Source organism: Poeciliopsis prolifica, unplaced genomic scaffold (assembly GCF_027474105.1).
Source record: "Poeciliopsis prolifica strain line A6 unplaced genomic scaffold, Auburn_PproV2 SCAFFOLD058, whole genome shotgun sequence".
In the NCBI taxonomy this organism is placed as follows: Eukaryota; Metazoa; Chordata; class Actinopteri; order Cyprinodontiformes; family Poeciliidae; genus Poeciliopsis; species Poeciliopsis prolifica.
The window spans coordinates 1732019-1754287 of NW_026562433.1; the positions used below are offsets into that span (position 1 = coordinate 1732019).

At 43.1% G+C, this 22269-nt stretch overlaps 1 protein-coding gene across 5 annotated transcripts in view; it reads left to right on the plus strand.

Annotated features, from left to right (window-relative positions):
- Positions 1-15986, plus strand: part of stim2b (stromal interaction molecule 2b) — a 43193-nt gene extending 27207 nt beyond the window's left edge. For 4 of the 5 annotated variants that reach the window (XM_055060241.1, XM_055060244.1, XM_055060245.1 and 1 more), the window contains 10 exons: positions 5390-5501; positions 7460-7571; positions 8274-8389; positions 8467-8644; positions 9536-9713; positions 10301-10462; positions 10894-10994; positions 11870-12108; positions 12218-12458; positions 12938-15986. In XM_055060241.1, the coding sequence (XP_054916216.1) occupies positions 5390-5501; positions 7460-7571; positions 8274-8389; positions 8467-8644; positions 9536-9713; positions 10301-10462; positions 10894-10994; positions 11870-12108; positions 12218-12458; positions 12938-13556 (2058 nt within the window). In that variant the 3' untranslated portion in view covers positions 13557-15986. The remainder of the gene's footprint in view (positions 1-5389; positions 5502-7459; positions 7572-8273; positions 8390-8466; positions 8645-9535; positions 9714-10300; positions 10463-10893; positions 10995-11869; positions 12109-12217; positions 12459-12937) is intronic. The other variant, XM_055060242.1, reaches the window with a different exon arrangement.
- The last annotated feature ends 6283 nt before the right edge of the window (positions 15987-22269 follow it).

Genomic DNA, 22269 nt, shown 5'->3' on the forward strand with positions numbered 1-22269 from the left:
GCTCGCATCACCAAATATAAGGTGTCATGTGGTAAAAAATTAGAAAATTAGCTGTTTCTTGGGGTGTTGGGTTGAAGACAGAGATGCATGAAGAAATCAGTGGTAAGAAGGATAGAAATATAGCAAAAATGATGACATACTGAACAGAAATGAGAAATAAAAATAATTTTTTTAAAAATACAAAGTTACCCGAACTTGTCTTGGTTGTGGTTAGATGGAGGATTTAGATTCAGGAAAAAGACTGAGAATAAATATAAAGGATGCACAATTAAGATTGCCAGATTAAAGCCGCCTTTAATATGTTCTGGTTCATTTGTTTTGAATAAGAGAATAAGATGAACAGCCATTTAAATCACTGATCTCTGTGCAGCTGTCCTGCTAATGGTGTCCAGTAGCCTCCAGATTTGATGCAAAAGCAATTTCCTGCCGATTTATACTTCATAATTAATTCACGGAGCCAAGAAAAAAGCGATTGTTTTTAGACCACCCCTCTCACCGAGAGGACGCTTGTGTAAGTATTTATTTAATGGAATAAATTAGACGGCTCTGTGAGACTCAGATACATTGCTTTTGACTCCTACTGCTGAGCAAATAGTGCCCTGCAGTTCTGAACTTGGGTTCACTTCTAAGTTTTGATCGAAGCAGGAAATGACAGCAGGGAAATGCTGTGGTAAATATGGTCACTGGGACGGAGCAAAACCGGATAAACGCGGTTCGTCCTCTTTGTACCAGGAAGGACTGTGTGATTCCTGCAAAAGGGATTTTTGAGGAGTATAAAAGCATCATAATATTCCGATTAATCATCGGAATGGAAATAATGAAGCTCGTTTCAATTTCTCATGAAATAAATTAATTGCTGATTAGAAAATGGAGATACTACTGAAAGTTTCACAAGACTCTTTCATCGGGTCGCTAAGGGAAAATGTTTTTTCATGATTATTTACTCGAAGTTAATAACAGCACTTGGCCTTGTCAAGTTAAAAGATTAAACATCTTCAGTAAATTAAGGTGCTTAGATGGCCGTTTATTCATGTTTCTGTCTGTTTGTGTACTTCTGAAACAATAAAATCCAGTATAAATTCAAATGCTGTATCAATATTTTGATTTTTAAGAAAACAATCAAATCAACTTGAAGTGTAATCATTGCAGCGTGGAAAAAAAAGACTTTTTAAAATGAAGCATTAAAAGCCCCAATTTATGACTTTGACCCCCGACAAGTAGATGCAAAGTTCTGACCAGGACTGTAAATCTGCAGCCCCTCGGAGAAACAAAAAAATGAAAATTACGAAATGATGGACGGCTTCACCGGCGTTCACGTCTTCATAAATCGCAGCCCCGCGCTGTTTGTGTCATGTTAATGACATATTAGGAAGGATAAATCAAAGTCGCTGTCCTCCGTTCTGCAGACTCTCTCGCTTAGAATAATGTTGATCTCCGCGTGCGTTTGTCATCTTTACAGCGACGATGATGGAAAAACAGTGGATGTAATAACTTTCGCTCGTTAAACGAGAACGGATCGACTGCTTAGCTGAGTATCACGGCGACACAGAGTCAGTGGAGCAAAGGCTCATGGGAGGAAAACCAAAACCCAGCCAGCTCCTCCTGAAGCAGGAGTCTGTTCCGAACAAAAATATTCTTTGTTCTCTGCTGGGTAAGTGTGTGTCAGTGTCAGTCTGGGTCTGATTATGTCACAAACCGCTGTTGTGCAGACAGCGTGTTGTCACACCAGCACTGATGCTTGATTCTCAAAGGGAGTCTGGACTCTCTATTCCTACAAAGATTTCTACCGACGGTTGTTTGGAGAGACTCCCTCCTCTGCTCCGTTCAGAGTTAAGATCTGCTCCGATCTTAACTCTGAACCACCAAAACCACAAATCACCTGCGCTCAGACCTATCTGTATATTTGTGGCTTGCTGCTCTGACTTTATATGGCTCTATAAAGTACCTCAAAGCTTCCTTTGACTGCATGCAAAGCATCTCTGCCAACCTGCCGGGAAGTGGATTCGTGACGCTGCTCTGCGACTATTACCATATAGATTTCTAAAGAAAAGGCCTTTTTGTGCTTTTTTGCATCTTATTCATAGTTTGTTGTATTCCGTTGCCTTAAGCTTCACTCCCCTTTGAGGGAGTGAAGTCGAAAACTGATGTTTTGAAAAGTTTTCTGCTTTTTCTCTCCATGCTCATGTGGTTTGGGAACCATTCTTTAGGTCTTTGCCAGAAAGTCATTTTGTTTCACCCTTAACTTGTAGTGGTTATTAAGGACGAATATTACACACACTGCTGTGTGAGGGTGTGTGTGTGTGTGCGTGTGTGGGTGTGTGTGTGTGCGGGTGTGTGTGTGTGTGTGTGTGCGCGGGTGTGTGTGTGTGTGTGCGGGTGTGTGTGTGTGTGTGTGTGTGTGTGTGTGGGGGGGTGTGGGGGTGTGTGTGTGTGCTGCGGCTGTTTGCTTCTTTCACAATTTCCATCAATGTTTCAGTGTTCTCAAGAAGGCGTGAGGGTACAGAGAACACCCACATGCGCCAGCCGAAGCGATGTCCGTACGGGAACAAATGAAGCCATCCATCCACTTATCTTATGCTACACACAGACCCGTTGCCAGTGTGACCGACTGACAACAGTTGCATTAGCCTACAGAGCAGAGATTACATTCAGGTGTGTCAAGATCCCACAGCGAAAAACACACAACATTTCCCACAAAGGGAGCAGAGCAGTCAGCCCGTCACAGTGCTGTATTTTTTATGCTTGATGTTTATTTTGCGATTATTGATAAGTGGTCGCCTGAACACGGCGGAGCTTTTTTTTTAGTTGATCTAAGCAGCTCTTCTGCTCTTGATCTATCAGAGGGTTGGTGTGTGAGTCGCCCTATTTCAGTGTCGACTGAACAAAAACACAGGAAATTATGCAGCACATGTACATGCTACAATTGTCAAAGCCAAGCTAACATAACTGACCTACTTATGCTGCCTAGCATAGCCTACACTATTTTTTTTATTTTATTTAAAACTTTTTATTGACTTGTGAAATGTGACATCCTTAGACCTCCCTAACTATCATAATGTTGACAACTAATACTGCTGTTAATTTTTTAAAATACATTTTTATATGTCATGTGTACTTTTAAGATTTAGTGTGTAATATTCACAACTTGTCAGCTAAAAACAATGGCAGTCGTGTAATCGTGTGTGCGGGACCTTGGACATGTGACGTCACATTTCAACTCGTCAACACTTACTACAGACTGAATTACTGTAATACAACGTAAAACTAAATAACAGTGTCGATGATGGATTTTACTGGGCTGGTGCCTGTTTGTGTGTTCCCACGACCAATCATGATCCGGCATGACTCCGTGTCATTCTTTACAATGTGGCTTTGTGTCTGACTCCTAATGAAGTCACCGTGGCATCTGTTAGTATCTGTGCTTTTTTTTTTTTTTTTTTTTTTTTTTATCGCGTTGAAGACGTTCCTGATTACGGCCTCCCCAAAAACTCTCGGCAAAGTCTTGCTCTGACAGCTCGAGAGCCCTTTAACGTCTGATTCGAGTTAAGTCAGCGCTCGTCTCAGACTTTTAATTTTACAGGCCATTCAGACAGCTCCTGCGAGCAAAAGGATTCTTCTTTCAATCCTTGACAGGAGGAACATTTGCGGCAGACAGCCTTTCAACACCAGGCTGCCATTATGTATTCAATGTCAAACTCACAGCGGTCCTCCAGCTCAGGCTCTTGGAGCACACACTGGAGACGTGTGAAAGCGCTGCGAGGTTCTGATGTCGACTGCCACGTCTGCATATCTGTGTCATAGTTAATACTGTTGTTGGACTGTTTCTACAAAATACAAGAGCTGATGAAAACATGTGTCATGGTGAAGTCAACAGACGGAGATTTAAAGCCTCTTAATTACAACGTTCCCTCAGTTCTCTAACTCGGATACTGGATTTGAGCTTTTTGTTTGTTTGTTTTGTTTTGGTTTGTTTTTCTGGGTCAGTTGGGACTTCTTTCTGTGTTTTCTGCCCCAAAGTTGAAGAGGGATCTTTTTCTTTTTTTTATCACCTTTTATTTGCTGCTAATGTGAACAGAAAGCAAACTGTGCTAAACTTTTCACTTCTTACACTTTATTTTAGGGCTCAGGAACTTTTAATTTCTCTGTAAATTTCCACTTTGATATTTTCACAAGTTTTTTGAAAAGAAAAAGGGAAAACAGAACTATTTTCAGTCCTTAAAACTCATGTAAATTATGTTAACAGAAGGGAGTTGCTGTTTTATACTTGTACTTGTTAAATACTTTATTATGTTGCACTCGCCAACAAATAGACAAAACAAAAGCACTTTAATTTCTAAGATGTTTCAAAATTATGTGAGGGAAATTTCAGGATTGCTTGTATTTCTCTTCTCTCTTCTCACAAAGTTGAAATTTACTAGCCTAACCCAGTTTGACCGCTGGGCTAAATTACTTAAAGGAATGGAAATCTTTGGAATGTTTTATATTTTTATTATTATTACTTCCATTTTAAATCATCTGAGACCATTTTAGCTGAGTTTCTTCACACGGTTTCCCCTCTCCAATTAATGTTGAATGAAAGTACACTGTTCTTCTGAACAATATCAGGAACAAATTGATTTTCCGGCACCTACAACATTTCCTCCATCCATAAAAAGTGCGTCTGTTGACCCAGATGGTCTTCTATTGCACTACACCTACTCATAAATGGCTTAGCATTTATTTTCAGGATTAAGAAAATGTTTTAGTGTCAGTAGTTTAGTTAGGCAGCCCCTAATCGACATGCAAAATAAACCCTAGACTTAAAGGAAACAGTCAGGGTGGAAAAGTATCATACTTCAGCGGTCCGACGCTCGTCGGCATCACAGTCACAGGCTGGTGGAGAATCATAAACAAGCAAGATGACAGGAGTTCTGCCTTTTTCAAGCGCACGCCCGGGCCACACACATGTGCACCCAGGAGCCTGGGATGAATGCTTTGAGGTGTTTGGTAGTCAGCTCTGATCCTTGCTAATGCTGCTGGTGTTCTGGCTGTTCTCTTCGTTCGGCTTTGTCTCTGCAGGGGCTCTCAGTTCTGAGCGCCAGAAAACTAAAACGCACGCACGCACGCACGCACACACACACACACACACACGAGCACACACGAGCACACACGAGCACACTTTTTTTTTTTTCTCTTCAAGGGTTTAAAAAATAGAATAGATCTGTGGAAGAGGTGCCACTTCCACTGAGGCTATGTGTGTGTGTGTGTGTGCGTGTGTGCGTGTGTGTGTGTGTCAACGATCCAAAGAAAGACTTAAAGACAAAACTCTTGTGTTTTTAAATCCAGACAAGCACAGCTATCCATACCTTCCTCTAGCTTTGTCTCTCTTCTTCTTCTTTTTTTTTTCCAGTTTATAATAGAAGACATGAAGCAGCAGCAAACCAACAAACACAGCAACCTGCACCGTGAAGACCAGCACATCACAGTGGAGGAGCTGTGGAAGGGATGGAAGAACTCTGAAGGTAAAGCAAAGTTATTCGTCAGGAAATACCCGATCTGTCCTGAGCGAACCTCTGCTTTCTGGTTTCACCCTCCGTTTTCCAACCTAAACTCACCTTTGAGAGGTTGCCCAGACAGGTGTGAGGTGCCAACGCTAATGGTTTTGCATCGTCAAAAATAAACCACAATCACTCGAGACAAAGCGATAATTAAAAAAATATTCACACACTTCAAAACAATAAATAAATCACACAACAAGGGAGTGGTCGCTTTCAGGTAAACACCAGCTGAGATGTCGTCCCCGAAACACGCTCTGGTGTGTTCCTGCACTTCAGGCTTAACCTGTTCGGTTTGTTTGCCTTTTAATCGACACTGATGGCATCCTTTTACAGTAAGGCTCACATGAATCGCTGTGCTTAATAACTGTGTGAGCATTCCCGTATATTTTGCTGGAGCGCTTCCTTCTTCTTTCCTGAAACTTCATCTCTTATTTGCTGAACCGCTCTGCTGCAGTTCAGTTCACCTTGTCCGCGTTATCGTCCTTCATCTCACGGCCGGGCCCAGATGTTTTGACAGCGCCACACGTGTCTTTGGCGTGCTCAGGAAGTAAAAAAATAACAACAGAGAGTTAAGGTTTCAGGGGCTTTACATGTGCTTAAAGGCTTAATAATTTAATATCCGGGTTCAATAAGTGTGGTGAAGGATTTGAGTTTTGATCCTATTTTTTTTTATTTTGTTCTGATGTTAGAGGCTTTTATTTGCAGAAGATCTGCAAAGAGAGAGAAGCTGGGAAAGACATTCATCACCGATTATTTATTTATCTTATTCCGAACATTATAGCAGTCGGACCAGCGATGTTCTGTACTGTGAAGTTGAAGATCGCTGGTCTGACTGAATTTTTTTTCACTTTAATTAAATCTTTAAGTTCTGATCGTCTCACTTGATACAATGTCTGTATCTGCAGATTTTTCTTTACAGGCAGCCATCTTTTCTGACACAAGAAGGCGATGACGACAAACACTTAGAATAATTTAAACAAAGTGAAGTTTCACCACCGAACCCAAAACTCAACATATTTTAGGCACCGTCGCGACTCTTAACCTGGTTGTATAAGTGCGCAAGCTCTTAAACTTATAGTTTGTTGAAACACCCTTTGCTTTTTAGTTTTTGCCTGCTGTTTTGTTGGAATTTCTGGGTTGTTCACCCACACTGCCTTGCAGATATCATGCAGTGCAATTATTTCATCACATTAACTAGTAGAACCATTTATCCGAGAATGGAGTGGTATTTGGTTCTAAATGACCATTCTCACTTTTTAAAGTGACTCAACCCAGATCTGATTTGATAGTATTTTAGTCTTGATTGATGAACAACTTTTTGTCTTGTCATCATAATTCTGATTGACTGCAGACTTATTGTTTAGCTGTAAAGACTTAAATTAACACTGACCTGCAAGGCTGTTTTTGAATGAAGCTTACATTTTGCAATTTTTTTTAACAACTGTTTGCTTGGTTTCATCAGGTAATTCAACAAAATTTGTTTTGTTTTTATTTTTATAAGAAAATGCTCCTAACTTTGTTTCTTATCCTTTCAGTACAGACACAGAGAATACAGGAGACTGTCTTTATTTGAAGAATGTAGATGTCAGATAAACTTTATTTTCTGGTGATCTTATTCACAGCATTTGTGAAACGAAATGAAACAAAATCAGACCTGTGTAGCACTTTATTTGGACACATTTGAAGACTAAATATGAAAGTGTGGTGCAATAAATAAAGCATTTATCACTGCATATCTTTGTGTTTTTGTCCCCTAAAAGTTCTGCTGGGTTTTCAGTTGCATTTCGCAGGATAAATGCCACATTAAAGCTGCAGAAAGCTTTTGGGAAAAGTTTAACTGGGGTGTTTGCACTTCCAGATCAAGGTTAATTAATTTGAGTCCTTTGAGAGTTTTCTAACTCTTGTCTTTAACCTCTCATCAGTCCACAACTGGACCATGGAGGACACGGTGCAGTGGCTGAAGGAGTCGGTGGAGCTGCCGCAGTATGAGAAGAACTTCCGGGACTTCCGGGTCACAGGGAACACGTTACCTCGGTCAGTACAGCCAGGAGCTGCCGGTCTTCATCCCCTCTCTGCCTCAGTAGAAATTTAAATATAAGCTTTTCAATTTTTACAACAAATAATTGAAAGTAACCCTCCCCACACCTTCACCTAAAGCAACCAGTGATTTGAAAAAAAATCTGGATTCTGCTTCCCTCTGCTGGTTAAAAAATGCAACACAGGAAAAAAATGTTTGGAATATTTTAAATGGCAGACATTCCTCACGGCTTAAAGGTTTCCTTTCATCCTTAAGTCCGACATTCAACTTCGGTCCAGTCGCAGTGATCTGACTGACTGCTAACAAAGTTCTCAGTCACGAGTTTAAGTCTTCAGTAGAAGGAGCTGCAGATGAAGTTGTTATTGAAGGACTGTCATTAAATGAACTCCTGTGCGACGGGTGCAACGTGAGCCGCTGCAGACTGAATGTACTGAGTGACTGACTGTAACTAGGGGGAGGCGGTGGGTCTTTGGGGGGCTTCATGTTTCTCCGCCGAGCTGACTCATGAAGTGATGTCATAACCAGAGGGCTCGGTTGTTTTCTGAGCCGTTTTAGATGCTGATCGACGGTCCACCTGTCGGCCCCGTGTTTCTGTACGGAATGTTAAACATCCCGCAGATTTACTGTCTCGGGGGGCGGGGGGGAATATTAAAATGTGCTACTTTGTCATTTGAATTTATGCTCTGTTTGCGTTGCAGAATAGCGGCAAACGAACCGTCGTTTATGTCCATGCAGCTGAGGATATTAGACCAGCGGCACAAACAGAAGCTCAACCTGAAGGCGCTCGACGCCGTGCTTTTCGGGCCTCCTCTTCGTGAGTACGGCTTCTGTTGGAACGCGGCAAACAGGCTCCGCGTCTCCGCTCACCCCTCCCTCTTGTGTCCCCTGCAGGTCCGCAGCACAACTGGGTGAAAGACTTTGTCCTGATGGTCTCCATTGTGATCGGAGTGGGAGGCTGCTGGTTCGCCTACATTCAGAACAAATCCAGCAAGGTGCACATTTCTCAGATGATGAAGGATCTGGAGAGCCTTCAGAACGCTGAGCAGAGCCTGTTGGACATGCAGAGCCGGTAAGACAAGAGAGCAGACTAGAAATACTGAAGTATGCTTTTATTTAACTTTAGTCTTTTCTTTGCATCCAAAATGATCGTTAGATTTTATTCAAGTAGCATGCTAAATAGTCATGCTTGCCTATACTAATTTCTGCCAGTCGGTATTATTATTGCAATATTGAGCAACAGTTTGGAAATTACATGCTTTCTTGATATTGTGTAGTCATTTTAGACTAAGATAATGTAGTAAAAAAAGGGTCATAAGAAGCTGCTCTGGTCATATGAGACCAAAATTGAACATTTTCAGGCTACCTGCAAAACGGTGAGTGTGCATGTGTGTGCGCGCGTTTGTGTGTGTGTGAGCGTGTGTGTGTGCGCGCACGCGTTTTTGTGTGTGTGTGTGTGTGTGAGCATGTTAGGACAAACTAGTAGTGAAAGACGGAATTGGCATGTGGTGCAGATGTCTACTGTTCTGCAGGAGCAGGCCAGATTTGTTGCGAAGATTGATGGAGCTTTCAAAAAAGTCAATTGAAGGCAGCAAATGACTTGAATCTGAGGTGGAAGTTCATCTGATCCACAGCCAGAGCTTCACTTGAATGGTCTGGTCAAAGTTTGGATAGAAGTCAAAATTTGAATCTGTTTCAAGATGGGAGAAAACCGATGATCATAGATAACCATCAGACTGAGCTTGAGCTATTTTGCAAAGAACAAACCATGATTTCCAAATTTTGATGTAAAAAAAAAAAAAATGGAGAGAGAATATTAAGGATGGCATCTGTTCACTGTAGCGATTCTACAAGATGTTGAATCAAGAGGTTTGAATCCAGATTTATCGCATTTAGAGTCTTAAATAAATGTAAAAAAAGTATTTTGTCTCATTACATAAAACACATGGACGTTTGTTTCCAGGCTGGAGAAGGCTCAGGAGGAGAACCGGACGGTCGCCGTGGAGAAGGAGAACCTCGAGCAGAAGATGAGGGACGAGATCATCGACGCCAAAAAGGAGGCCCACCGGCTGCGAGAGCTGCGAGAAGGCGCCGAGTGCGAGCTCAGCCGGCTCAAATACGCCGAGGAGGAGCTGGTCCAGGTGAGGCCTGCCGGAGGACTTCCTGTCCCTGAACGCAGCTGAACCCGTTTCCCCTGAACGCAACTCGGCCGCAGGCTCATTATCAGTCAACACGTGCTGGCTGGCTGAAGTGAAAATCACATGGTTGCGTGCAGAAATGTGTGGAAACATGACTTAGTTCATATGGAAATTAAATTTGAATTCACTTGATGCGGTTTGCACATTCTTCACTGCCTTTTGAACGATGGCTTTAATTTAAAATAAGGAGGAAAAGGCTCGTCTGGGTGCGGTGCTTAATGCAGATGTAAATGTATTCATCGCTGTGGATAAATTGAAAAGATTAGTTTTATATTGTCTGCCTTAAATTTTCATTTCATTTGCGAGGGACCTGCTTTGCATAATTATCCTCCTTCGTAAAAAAAAAAACAACCCACAGCTCTGCCCTTGGATTCGAGTCGGGACAAAACTCCCCTTTTTTAACTCATCAGATATGGAAGAATTCAATAAATAGTAATCTCTGTTGTGTTTGTTATGAATGGTTTTTGTCGGCGGAGGGTTTTTTCTTTTCCTCTTTGACCCCCCGGTCGTGACGCGTCACCTTCCTGCAGGTGCGGAAGGCTCTGAAGCGGGCGGAGAAGGAGATGCAATCCGAGCGCTCCGTCCCCGAGGCGCTGCAGAAGTGGCTGCAGCTCACGCACGAGGTGGAAGTTCAGTACTACAACATCAAGAAGCAGAGCGCCGAGTTCCAGCTGTACGTCGCCAAAGACGAGGTGAGCTTCTCTCCGGCGGCGCAGGAATGCGACGGACCCAGAGCGCTCTGCCGCCCTTCGGCGCCGGGATTAGCGGCCGTAGCGATCCATCCATATTTGCGTTGTATAAATTTGAATGAATTTCGCCCTGATTTGAAGCTCTGATTTGTTCAAAAGTGAGAAACAGATCTTTTAGCCTAATTCTGTTTCAAATAATCATTTCAAACCTGTCTGAAAAAGATCTCATTCTACATATGTATCAAAGCTGAACATGAAAACAGGATAAAGAAATCTTCATGCAATAATAATGTTGCATATTGCTTGAATCAGACTTGTAGAAGTTTTAACAAATCATTTTATTTGTTTGGCCTCATTTCCTCCTTTTTGAGTTGTTGCAGTGAAATTCAGTAAATAATTTTGGCTTCTTCCCTTTATTTTTTTTTTTGTTTCAGGCAGAGAAAATAAAAAAGAAAAGAGGTTCTGTGTTCGGAACCCTTCATGTCGCCCACAGCTCGTCCCTGGATGAGGTGGACCACAAGATACTAGAAGCAAAGTAAGACTCAAATCTACTTCCTGCGTGCGCAATTCCCCTCGCAATCTGATTTACCATCATTTATTTTAACCTGAGTTCATTAGTTGAACATAAAGCCGCCCTAAGGAAAGCAAAATGGAGAGAAATTTAATTTCTCAGTCATTCACGGCTAACAGCCTTTGTGTATACTGGAGTTCAAGTCACCAGCAGCACAAAACCCCCAACATCCTCATTAATCTGGGATTTATTGCCGTCTTACCGTTTGTTTGCAGTAAACTGATTCAGGAAGTGACCGAGAATCAGACTGATTCTCTCTGCATTAGTCAAATTCCAGTATCGAGTGCTGAATGCATGCATGGACGGCATGTCACACATGTGACAGTTTTATTTGTTAATTGTTTTGAAAAACGTGCGTCATGCGAATTGTCCCAAACATGTCAGACCTGCATGCAACGCCGGCTCTTCACTGGTGTTAATACCACCGGTGTCCTCTGGTGAAACGCCAGCTCCTGATCTGTTCTATATTTCTTTGCAGATTAGTGTACATTCCTCTGGGCGCTTAACTTTGTTTAGTCTGCGGTGTATTTAGAGTTCCTCTGAAATCCAGTTCAAAGAATTGTTCAGTTGTTCAAACACCAAGGGGAATCACAGGAAAAACAAGAAGAAAGTGCAGCGCTCCGTCTGGCTTCTTGTTAGGCAGAGGTCCAGCTTTACAGCTTTGTGCCAAAAAGTGCATTAATCTTGGCTCATCAACTTCTCTGTGCGTCTTGGAATGGACGTTTTGATGTGCATCAGAGAAGAATCTCTCTCTTGCTCTCCAAGTTCGGCACGCTCAGATCCAGGGCCGTCCACTTCGTTTAGTTTTTCCCTTCTTATTTTTTATTTTTTATTTTTAGGAAAGCTCTGTCAGAGGTGACGGCGTGCCTGAGGGAGCGGCTTCACCGCTGGCAGCAGATCGAGAAGCTCTGTGGCTTCCCCGTCGTCAACAACTCAGGTCTGCCGAGCCTGACGGCCAGCCTCTACTCGGACCACAGCTGGGTGGTCATGCCCCGAGTCTCCGTCCCGCCGTACCCCATCGCAGGCGGTGTGGATGACCTGGACGAGGACACGCCTCCCATCATTCCACAGTTCTCCAGTGAGTGCGGCGTGCCATATTTTATTTGACGTTTCACACTCCATCTCAGCAGGAGAAAATGTCGCCGCTTGCTCCAGAACGACGTCCGATCTTTGTTTTGTTCTCCCAGCCGCCGCGTTGATCCGACCCCCGCTGACCCGCAACAGCAGCCTGTGCCGCTCCCGCCGAAGCCTGCTGAGCCAACAGTCGTCCCTGATGTCCCCGGACCCGGATCTGCTGTCCATGGCCGGCTCGTCCCTCTCCTATCGCCCCGACGTCGACGACGAACAGTTTATGTTCAGTTTGGATAGGAGGGGGTATGTAGCTGTGGCCGGAACGCCATGGAATGGTTTTACAGTTTGGACCAACAGGTGTTTTATCCAGACACTGACAGATTACCAAGAGGGTTTCACTGAATGTTATAGACTGTCTTCTGACTTGTAACAAATCACATTCATTTCATTAATCAGACGTTTGTTTTAGGTCTAACTGTCTCCTGATAATGACACGATGCGATTTTTGTCCCAGTATTTCTAATTTGTCACCGAGTCTCAACGAAGCCTGGTTGAATCTTTACCAGACTGAAAAAAAACACAAAAGTCTGGTTGATCTAGTTTCTAGCACTTGCAGTCAGACAAAATTAACTTACAAGTAACTTTTCAACATGATACAGGAGCTTTCAAGTCAATAATTCCTTAATATTGATGAAAAAGTACTAGGTATAAGTGAAATAATCAGCCAGTGGAACAATGTGTTTTTCCCATATTGCAAGTTAAAAATGTCGCACATATTTCCACGTTGCTGCGACGTTTTCAGTGCGTGACCCGCTTGTTCTGCTCCTCTCCGTCAGAGAACCGACTCAGGACGGCAGCTCCGACACGGACTCCCTCTGCTCCACCATCGGCCGGAAGCAGTTGCACTCCCCCGGCGCCGCCGACGCCCCGTTCCGCCGCATCTCCCGCGAGGAGCTGCTGCTGCTGGGCCACGGCAGCCCGGAGCGCCCCGGCTCCACCCACACCACCAGCAGCAGCAGCAGCAGCAGCCTCAGGGACTCCACGCCTCCTCCTATGCCCCCGACGCCGGCCGCCACCCCCTCCGGCCCGCCCTCCACTTCGCCGTCCCCGGCCCTGGAGCACCAGCCGTTCGCGCGGAAAGGCTCGCCCGACCTCACCCGCGTCATACCCGAGTCCCAAAGCATGCCGCTGTCGCAGGGCAGCGCCGCCTCTCCGACGGGCAAGGGCGTCTACAACGGCATCCTGGAGAAGTCCTACAGCTACGGCCAGCTGCCGGCGAGCATGCTGCCCAACGTGGGGCGCCACCCGTCTCTCACCTCGCTGGACTCGGAGGGCCGGAGCCTGGGGAGAGATTACAAGCTCCACAGCACCTCCTCCCAGGACTCCTGCGACAACGGGGAGAAAATTAAGCGCTCCTCGTCTAAAATCAAAAGCTTATTTAAGAAGAAGAAATAAAAAATGTTCAAAGAGAGGTAACGCGTCATGTGTGACGGCGAGAGAGAAAACTAAACTAAGGGAAGAGTTTTATCGCTCATGCGTCACTGGAAGATAAAACATTTCCTTTTCTCTCCTGGGTTTTTTTTTTTTTTTCTTCTTTTCTGTCGTCGTCAAAGATGGAATGTAGCTCAGCCTGGGTGCCGTCAAACGCCCCTCAGCCTGGTAGCCTTATTTTTCAATAATCCCTTTGTTTTTAGTTCTCGCAGAGAAAAAACCCGCACAGGTGGAGGAAGGAGCCGAGGCAAGCTTAAAACCTGCTCACGGTTCTCTCTTCCTTTCTTTTCTTTTCTTTGTATTTTTTTATTTTTTATTTTTTTTAGTTTGAACCAAAAAAACCTCTTCGTAAAGGGTCAAAAGGTGCGGTCTTGTGCATTTAGTTTCAAACTCACAAAGTGTAGTGTTTCACTGAAGACGTGTTGTGTGGATGAACTCGTGTGCTTGACTCATTTCATTCAGAGGAGAAAGCGAGCGAGCGAGAGAGAGAGAGAGAGAGAGAAAATAATAATAATCCTGCTAAAAGTTTGTTGCACTCCTGTTTTCTTCGTGGTTGTGTTTTTTTGGGGGAGGGGGGTTTGGAAGAGAGAGAGAGAGAGAGATTTAGAATCAAGATGTCAAAATGAAGGGAGGGGGATGAGTGAGCGGTCGCAGTGAAAACGCAGCACAGAGCCAAAATGATCTGACGTGCCCTCAGTGCCACTCTTTATGGATGTCTCTATATAAATAGAAAAAAGAAATATATATATACATATAAACTGTTTTCACACAATGTTCTTAAAGGTGATTTTAATAGATTTTTAAATTTTACGGCTTCATTGCGGACTGAAGCTGCAGCGGTCACTTTATCTGTGTTCTTGTCGCCCTTTATTACTTGATTACCTGCATCCTGTAGCCATACAGTAACAAAATCTACTATCTTTATGTTTTTTTTTTAAATCTATATCTCTATATCCTACAGCTTTTTAAACCTGGTGTCACTACAATGTTTGGGGGGAGGAGGGCGAAATTGGTTTGCAGGTGCATCTCTCAAGTAAATTAAATGATCATTGAGAAGCTTATTTATTTTTGTAATGTAGTTTGAAAAGTGAAAGTTGTGTCTCGTGTAGTTTTCTTACACACAGAGTGATGTATTTTAAGTGTATTTTTTTGTTTAAAGATTTTAATCTTTCGCAAACCTTCAAATTGGGTTTCCATGATCCCTGCTCAAGGCTGCAGTCAAGAGCATGGAGTCGAATGTTATCATGTTTCCCGCCTTCATATATAAAGTAAAACTGATTCCATGTTCAAAATCTAATCACTATCTTGAACAATAAAAGGCAAACTCAGATTAAAAAAAAAAAAAAAACATCTTCAAAGTTGTGTTGATTCACGGTTTAACCATGTAGTGTTTTTATTTATTTATTTTGCTTAAATGTTCATACTATTCAGCTTGTACTGAAGTCTTGAAGTGGACGGCTTTTGGGAATTCAGCCTCCTGCAGTTTTTCCTTCCACTAAACTTAGCATTAATATTCTTGGATGCAGCACTCTATGAGCAGCCATCAAGTATTATTAATCTCTCATCTAGTGCGTAACTATTTTTTTTTTCTTTTCTGAGTAACTGTTTAATTACTTTTTTTTAGCTGCAGGTAACAATCAAAATGAACAGAAATAAACACTTGAAATGTATCACTCTGTGTAATGAATAGAAGCTTCACTCTTTGAACTGAATTATCAGCTTATGAACGTTGATATATATATTTTTTTGATGCGCCTGTATGTGTTGAAATTCCAGGAACACTAAGAATAATCTGCTGCCAATCTGACATCACACTGCAAGGCAACCAGACCACCCAACTGTTCAAAAAAGACAAAACAAAAAACAATATGCGGCAAGAAGTCAAGCTGTTTGATCCGGATCTGATGAATGATGAACCAAGACCTGCCTCTCCTCCCTGCTTCTGACCCCCCACCGAGTCCCCACTAAGCTCGACCCACCAATAGAGTCCTGCTCGTCACCTCCGGGGGCCCGCAGACCTCGCGCACTGATGTCAAGAGCTTCACACTGTGATTGCTGGCCGCTTCCTCTCGTCCCGGATCTGGGTGTCACCGCTGCAGTTTGGGAACGCAACGGTGCTCCAGCAGCATCTAGGAGGTCGCCGAGCTGAGGATCCAATGTGCGGTTTTAAAACTAGGAGGAGAAAGAGAAACAAAACAAAAAACTCATACATGTGAGAGGTTGTCGGGCAACGGAGCGCGCAATGAAGGGAATGCAGGACAGGGCTGCTCGGTGGGGAGGGAGTGAATGTTTACGAGGAATGTGGGGGTTTGAGGATATTTTGTGTGTGTGGATATTTGTACACTGTAGAAGAATTAATAATAATAAAAATAAAAATAAAAAAAAAGGAAGCAACTGAGATGGTTCAGAGTCATGTTTGCGGGTCTGTTTTATACTTTTGTCTGAAGAGGTGAAAAAGTGTTTTGTCCAAATCAAACAGCAGCTGAAATTTCATCGCCAAAATTACTATGAAAGAGCACAAATATCACTGCTTTTACATTTTCTTTCAGTTTCCCTTCACCTCATAGGGCTTGTTGGCCGCATTTAGTTTCATGTCGGAAGTTGATAAAATTGTAAAAAAAATTATAATGGCAGATAGAAATCAAGATTGCATCTGGAAGTCGCAGCAGAATGATGATATCAAACGTCACATTGAGCGCTTAGCACACAAGCTTGAATTAAATGATTTATCCGAACTAATGTATGAGAGGAAATATCTTGGGAGATCTAACAAACCGGCACCTTATCCAGAAAATTCAAGCACTGTGATTTACCCAACCTTTGCGTTATTTACAGTGAAAAAAGCCTGCTTGTGGCAACAATTGTAATTCTCAAAACCCAAATTACCACAGCATTTGGGGGAAGACGCCATTTCTGCTCCTGTTCTGACCAGCATTGTTGCTCTGATGCAACAGGTGTCGCCACCCCCATTTCATCCAAACAACTGCGTCACCAGAACCTTTGGCAAGGGATGCATCCAGAGGTTGAGTAAAATATTTTGGCAGAGAATGGAACCAGATGGAAGTCACACTTTAGAAATCGTCTGTTTTTGAGAGGTAACGACAATGTGGCTATCATCTGAGAATGTGTTGTTATGCTAGTCAAATGCTGACTTTAACCATCACTTTTCTACCTATTTAGGATTAAAAAGAAACGGTCAAAAACACATTTTTATCTGAAAACCTTTATCTTCACAAACCACACCTCACTGTTCTGGCTTCCGACTCGAGTTGTCTGTCCCAGCTGCGGCCTGAATGTTGTTGTATCTTCATTCCTCAAGCTTTATTGTTATTCTCCTTGAAGCTAAGTTTCCAGTTATTTCATATCCCTGAGGTCAGGACATTCTGTTACACTTTTGCTCTTCTGAAGCAGGAACCTCAGGGGAAAGTGAAAGTGCTCCCTTCATTATTGGGCAGACGCACAATCCAGTCGACATATTCCCCTGAAACACGTCGTTAGGAAAACACAACAGGCAGTGACGCTCTGACTTTTTCAACATCTTCGTTCACACATGCAGATATGTATTTCTGTTTCATAGAGGGGTGGCTATAAAAAAAAAACAGTGCAATTTAATTGTATAATTACTTCAGTTTTTCAGTACTTCAAAAAGTATGTTTCCAAAAAAAAAAAAAAGTCAAATTTGAACTTTTCACTTGCTCTCTGAAGTGTTTTCCCATAAAAGCCCCATCCACAATTCCTGATTGGCATCCAGCTGGATTGCCTGTTTGTTTCGCCGCAGAAAGCAGCCGAAAGACCACCCTTCCGAAACCTGCATCCTCCACCAGCCGAGCCCTGGTGGGGGCATGGAGTATCCCTCTGACAACCCATTTGTCTTTGGAAGGGAGGGCTCAGCCGCGAAACGCAGAAGAAAAGCATGCATGATCGCTTTATCAATACCGAGTGAGCGTGATGAAACTTTTGTTGATGGTTCATCAATTTGGGCGCACCAGGAGAGGAGCGGAAACGTCTGCCGGTGATGAATGTTGCCGGGGGAGCGCCGCGCGCGCCGCACAGCATCCCGCACCCGCCGCTGCGCCGCTCCCAGCTGGAGGCGCAGTTACAGCGGCGGCCACACGAGGTCAGCAGAGCATCGCGGAAGGAACCCCGCCGGCCACTCCCTGAGAGGAACTGAGGATCTGCTGGGCGTCGGTAAGGTGATGCGATGGGGAAAGCGGCGTCGGACGCGGTTTGTATGAGTTGCCAAGCGCTCACAAGTACACAGCAGGTCCAGTGCTGAAAAGTTGTGTGATAGTTTAAAGTGTCTTAGCCCTGAATGGCGTCATTGTTTACAGTCCAGGTTTAAAAAGAGATGTTATTCAAATGTGATTGGCTGTCTTGACTTAATTCAGTAAGTCAAGACAGAATTACATTTTCATTGATTGGTTCAGCAGTTAGTTACGGTTCAGATATATTTCAATCAATAGGTGGCGGATACTAAAAGAATAACTTCTGAATGTGACTGAGCGAAAGGGACTCTCTTGAATACTGGGGGGCTATTGATCAATACCTCTCATGCATAAAATCACCCACTCAAACAGCTTTCTGCTTTTGAATTCATGCTATTTGTTCACTGTCTGAAATCAGTTCTACTGTTTGTGAGTTGGCTTTGTTTTAGACGGAAAAAGAAAGGAGCAGTCCTTCAACGCAGCCATGCAAACAAAGGAATGAAAGCTGAGGATGCTGGCTCATTTCTGAGGGACACAAACTCTTCGGTTTCAACTACAAACATTCCTGCTTCACTGCAAAATGGTTTAATGGGAAAGTTAATGGCAGTGCTGTTCAGCACTTAACTATCTGTTCATCCATTTTCGTACCTGATTAATCTTTGCGGAGGGCGGCATGGTACCCATCTCCAGAACTCAATGGCGTCTGGTGGGCTTCATCTTGGGCAGTGACGGAAGCGGAGCTGCTGATTGGAGAGTCGCTACCTTCTGTTTTAGAGTCTCTGGAGGAACAGGACTCTGAGCATCATCACAGACCCCTCACTGCTTCGACGTCATTTTCTTTGGACTGATGTCATCAGGCGACTGAAGGTGAGGCAACACCAAAAACAGAACCACCAGACTGCAACACAACTTTAAGACCAAGGTGTTCAGATTATGTTTTATAAGTTAGCACATCTTGCACTGTTCAAAAAACAAAACAAACATTTGACATTCTCTGTGATGGACTGGTGATCCCTTTAGGGTGTACTGCGCCTCTCGCCCAAAATGTTCACCGGAGACAGTCACCAGCACCCCTCTGACCCACTAGAGACAAGGGTGGAAGAAAATGGATGGATGGACATATGACATTAGGACCAAGACCTGATCCCCACAGCTCCTGTCAGCTGTTACCTCTTCCTTCCCCTCCTCCGTCAGCATTAGAGAATATAAACGACGTGATCTGTGGTTACTGATTTCCAGAACGAGGCTCATCAGACTGTTTGGAATATGAAGCTTTGGTCTTTTCTCCACCAAACCATTGTGAGTGAGCCAAGCCCGAGCGTTTTGCATGCGCTAAAAGTTGAAATCCTGCCTTTATGCGTCATGACATCGTTAGTTACAGTTCATATTGTGACACCGCAATGCCAAAATCCCACAAGCGTTTGCTCTGCAGCACCTCATTTCACATGGATCTGATTTACATTTAAAGCTGCTGCATTCAGCAGCACTATGTCCCTTATTCTCCCCCTTACTTTCTTGTTTATGCTTCCTTTCTATCCTCACAGGAGCTGCGCAGGTTGGGGACGCGTTGCTGATATTTATGGCCCCCTGAACAGCACTGCAGTGTGGTAATTGGCCCCACAATGACTCTAATACTCAGACAGAGGAGCTGCGTGAGGGAGCAGAAAGTGATGCAATGCCATAAGATGGCAGGTCCTTCCCTTAATGAGTGGTGGTTGGGAGAAAGAAAAAAAGCCCAGTAAATGAGCAGACATAAACAATATTTTAAAAAACACATGAATGTAAAGTGAATATAAAACAATAAGGTGTTTTTTTTACCCAAACTGCTGCTGAAATCTCTCCCTATTCATTCTCCTCTCCTCTTTTCTTGATCCCCTATAACTCAAGCCCCTCTCCTCTCTCGTTTGGATCCCATTCCTTTGCAGCGTAATGGGTTTATTAGTGTGGTTAATGCACTGTGACCTAATGGGAGCTCGCCGTCTACCTTTTTCATCTATGGAACAAAAAAAAAAAAAAAAAAGAAAAGCAGGAATGTTTTTTCAAAGGCGAAGCAGAAGAGAAATGAGGTGTACAGGGAAGCCACAAAAACAGCAAATGACAGTTTTAGAGCCAAAATCACAGCTGAACAGATGAGAAAAAGAAAATACATAAAACCTGAGCAGAAAATTGACAGCCTTTGCACTTTTTTTTTAAAGCAAAAATCAGTGGCAAGACATTTTCAGTCTCTGTAATTAATAGTATTGGAGAATGAAAGCAATACCTGAACAAAAAAAAAAGAAAAAAAAAGGACTTCAGCTAGAAATGTTCTGGACAAATAAATGATTTTGATGCAAAATTGTGGGTGATGAAGAGACCGGAGTGTTCTTTTGTCTGCAACAGCGGAGGCAAAAATTAAATAAAATGAAACATAATTAGGAGGGTGCCAGCCTTAATTTTGTGAGAGCTAGACAGTGTCTGAGGCATACGGCTCGTCAGATCTCATCATCGATTTTGCCTGAAGTAGAGGAGAAAAGAAGTTTTCAAAACAAGCAGATAGTGAATCTTCTCAACAGATGGATATTTGAAAATGAGCTTTCTTTGACCTTAAACCTTGTTTTTGGTTTGCCGTCCAGCTCATTTGCAATTCTCTTATAAGCAAAAACATAAAGCAACCTTCAGACTTTGCAAATATTGACCGTGTTTAATATTTATATGATAATTCCAACTTTATTATATTGTGATAAAAAAGAGCTTGAGCTTTCCCCCCGATGTTCATGTGAACGGATGGTTTCTTCACTTTCGACTTCTTTGTGCAAACAAAAATGCATTTGTTTGTTTTTACTGTCAAGTAAATGCTAAATTAGGAAGATTACTGATGAATATAATTTGTAAAAGTCAGGTGTTTTAATGCGCAAAATAGAGAATTTAACAATTGTGTAGAACTCCAACCACTAGGTGGCAGAAAAGTCCTTCACGCCAACTATCGGTCACATCATGGTTTATATACTGGAGGCCACAGCCCCACCTAGTGGCCAAAAACCAACACATATTTGGCTTCAATAATAAGACTGCGAGAAGAAAAAGAATTGGAACACGTTGCAGATGTCTTTGAGGAATCGCATCTTGACAGGCGGGTCATATTTAAGGGACGTCTTGATGGAGAACAGGTGTGGCGCCAATCCGGGCCGGTGCAGCTAGAGACAGTGAAGTCAGGTGTGATACCGTGTGTGTGATGAGACGGTCATTAGGTGTGGATTTTTGTTTTCTCCTTTGATAAACACCCTTATTTAAAAAAAACTGCATTTTCTGCTTACTTGTATGGCCTTTGATTAGTATCTAGGGTTTTGAAACCCTTGTGACAAACAAGAAAAAAGACAACAGAAAAGCAAATCAGGATGCCTTCTGGAAACAAACGAATTGCACTGGGGGTTTTCTGAAAACGTAAAAAAAACCTGAGACACTGAGAACCAGAAGTAGAGCCCAAATATCGCTGCTTCTGACAAATTGCCCATATCGGATTTTAACCTTACCAGAACGTAGACGCAATCAAGCTGAAATGCTGAACGTCGCTGTTGAACATCTCCACAATAATGGCGGCCCTAGATAACGTGAAACTCGGCCTACGGTGAAGCACATTCGCAGCCATTGGGGTCAGCCTGAGAGCAGCATCTGCGTCGTTCATCACGCAGCAGCACGACTCGTTCTCGCTGCCTCAATGAAAGGAAACAGTCTGAGATCTCACCCTCAACTTCTTGCAACGTTAGACCTGATCGAAGCAGCCTCTACAAATAATTTGATGACACTCCAGAGGAGCCCGAACCCGTCGCGAGGACGTGTTTGTTGGGACTCGAGGTTTGTCGCGTGCGCCGGTGGATTGAGCAGATCTTAATCAGGCTTACAAAGATTGCAACTGGATTAAGTTTGGGCTCTCCAAAAGATTTCCAATTGAACACACCCGTGCGTTTTTAAGTTTTAATTTCACGTCGCGAAACATAAAGTACAGTGATTTAAGCTCTCCGCAACTTCCTGGAGTACCTGTCGGGACGAAGGGTGGGGCGGTTTTTATTAAAGACACTTTTCAGGATCGTGAATAAGTCGGAGCGAAATGGGAATTAACTTCCTGTCCTCCCGCTCGAGCTGTTCGGCTGACGGGAGAAAAATACTGTTTGGGCTCTCGGGGAGTCGGATACTTATTACCTGGAAGCGTGCCGGCTAAAACAATGAGGCATCGTAGGACGTGGGGGTCAACAGGTGAAGCCAGGCTTCATTTCACTTGATGGAAATCCTCCTACTCTTTTGATCTGCTCCAAGGTAAGACAAGGCAATTTAAAGTGTATCCCAAAGGGTATAAAAACTTTATGAAAAGTCATAAGTCATTATTATTATGAAAAAAAAAGAAAAGAAAATTAAAATAGATTAAATTGAAAAGAAGTTACAGTTAAATATGACTAGGGAGTTCTCATTTAAAACCGAACAGAAAGCAGCAGCAACCC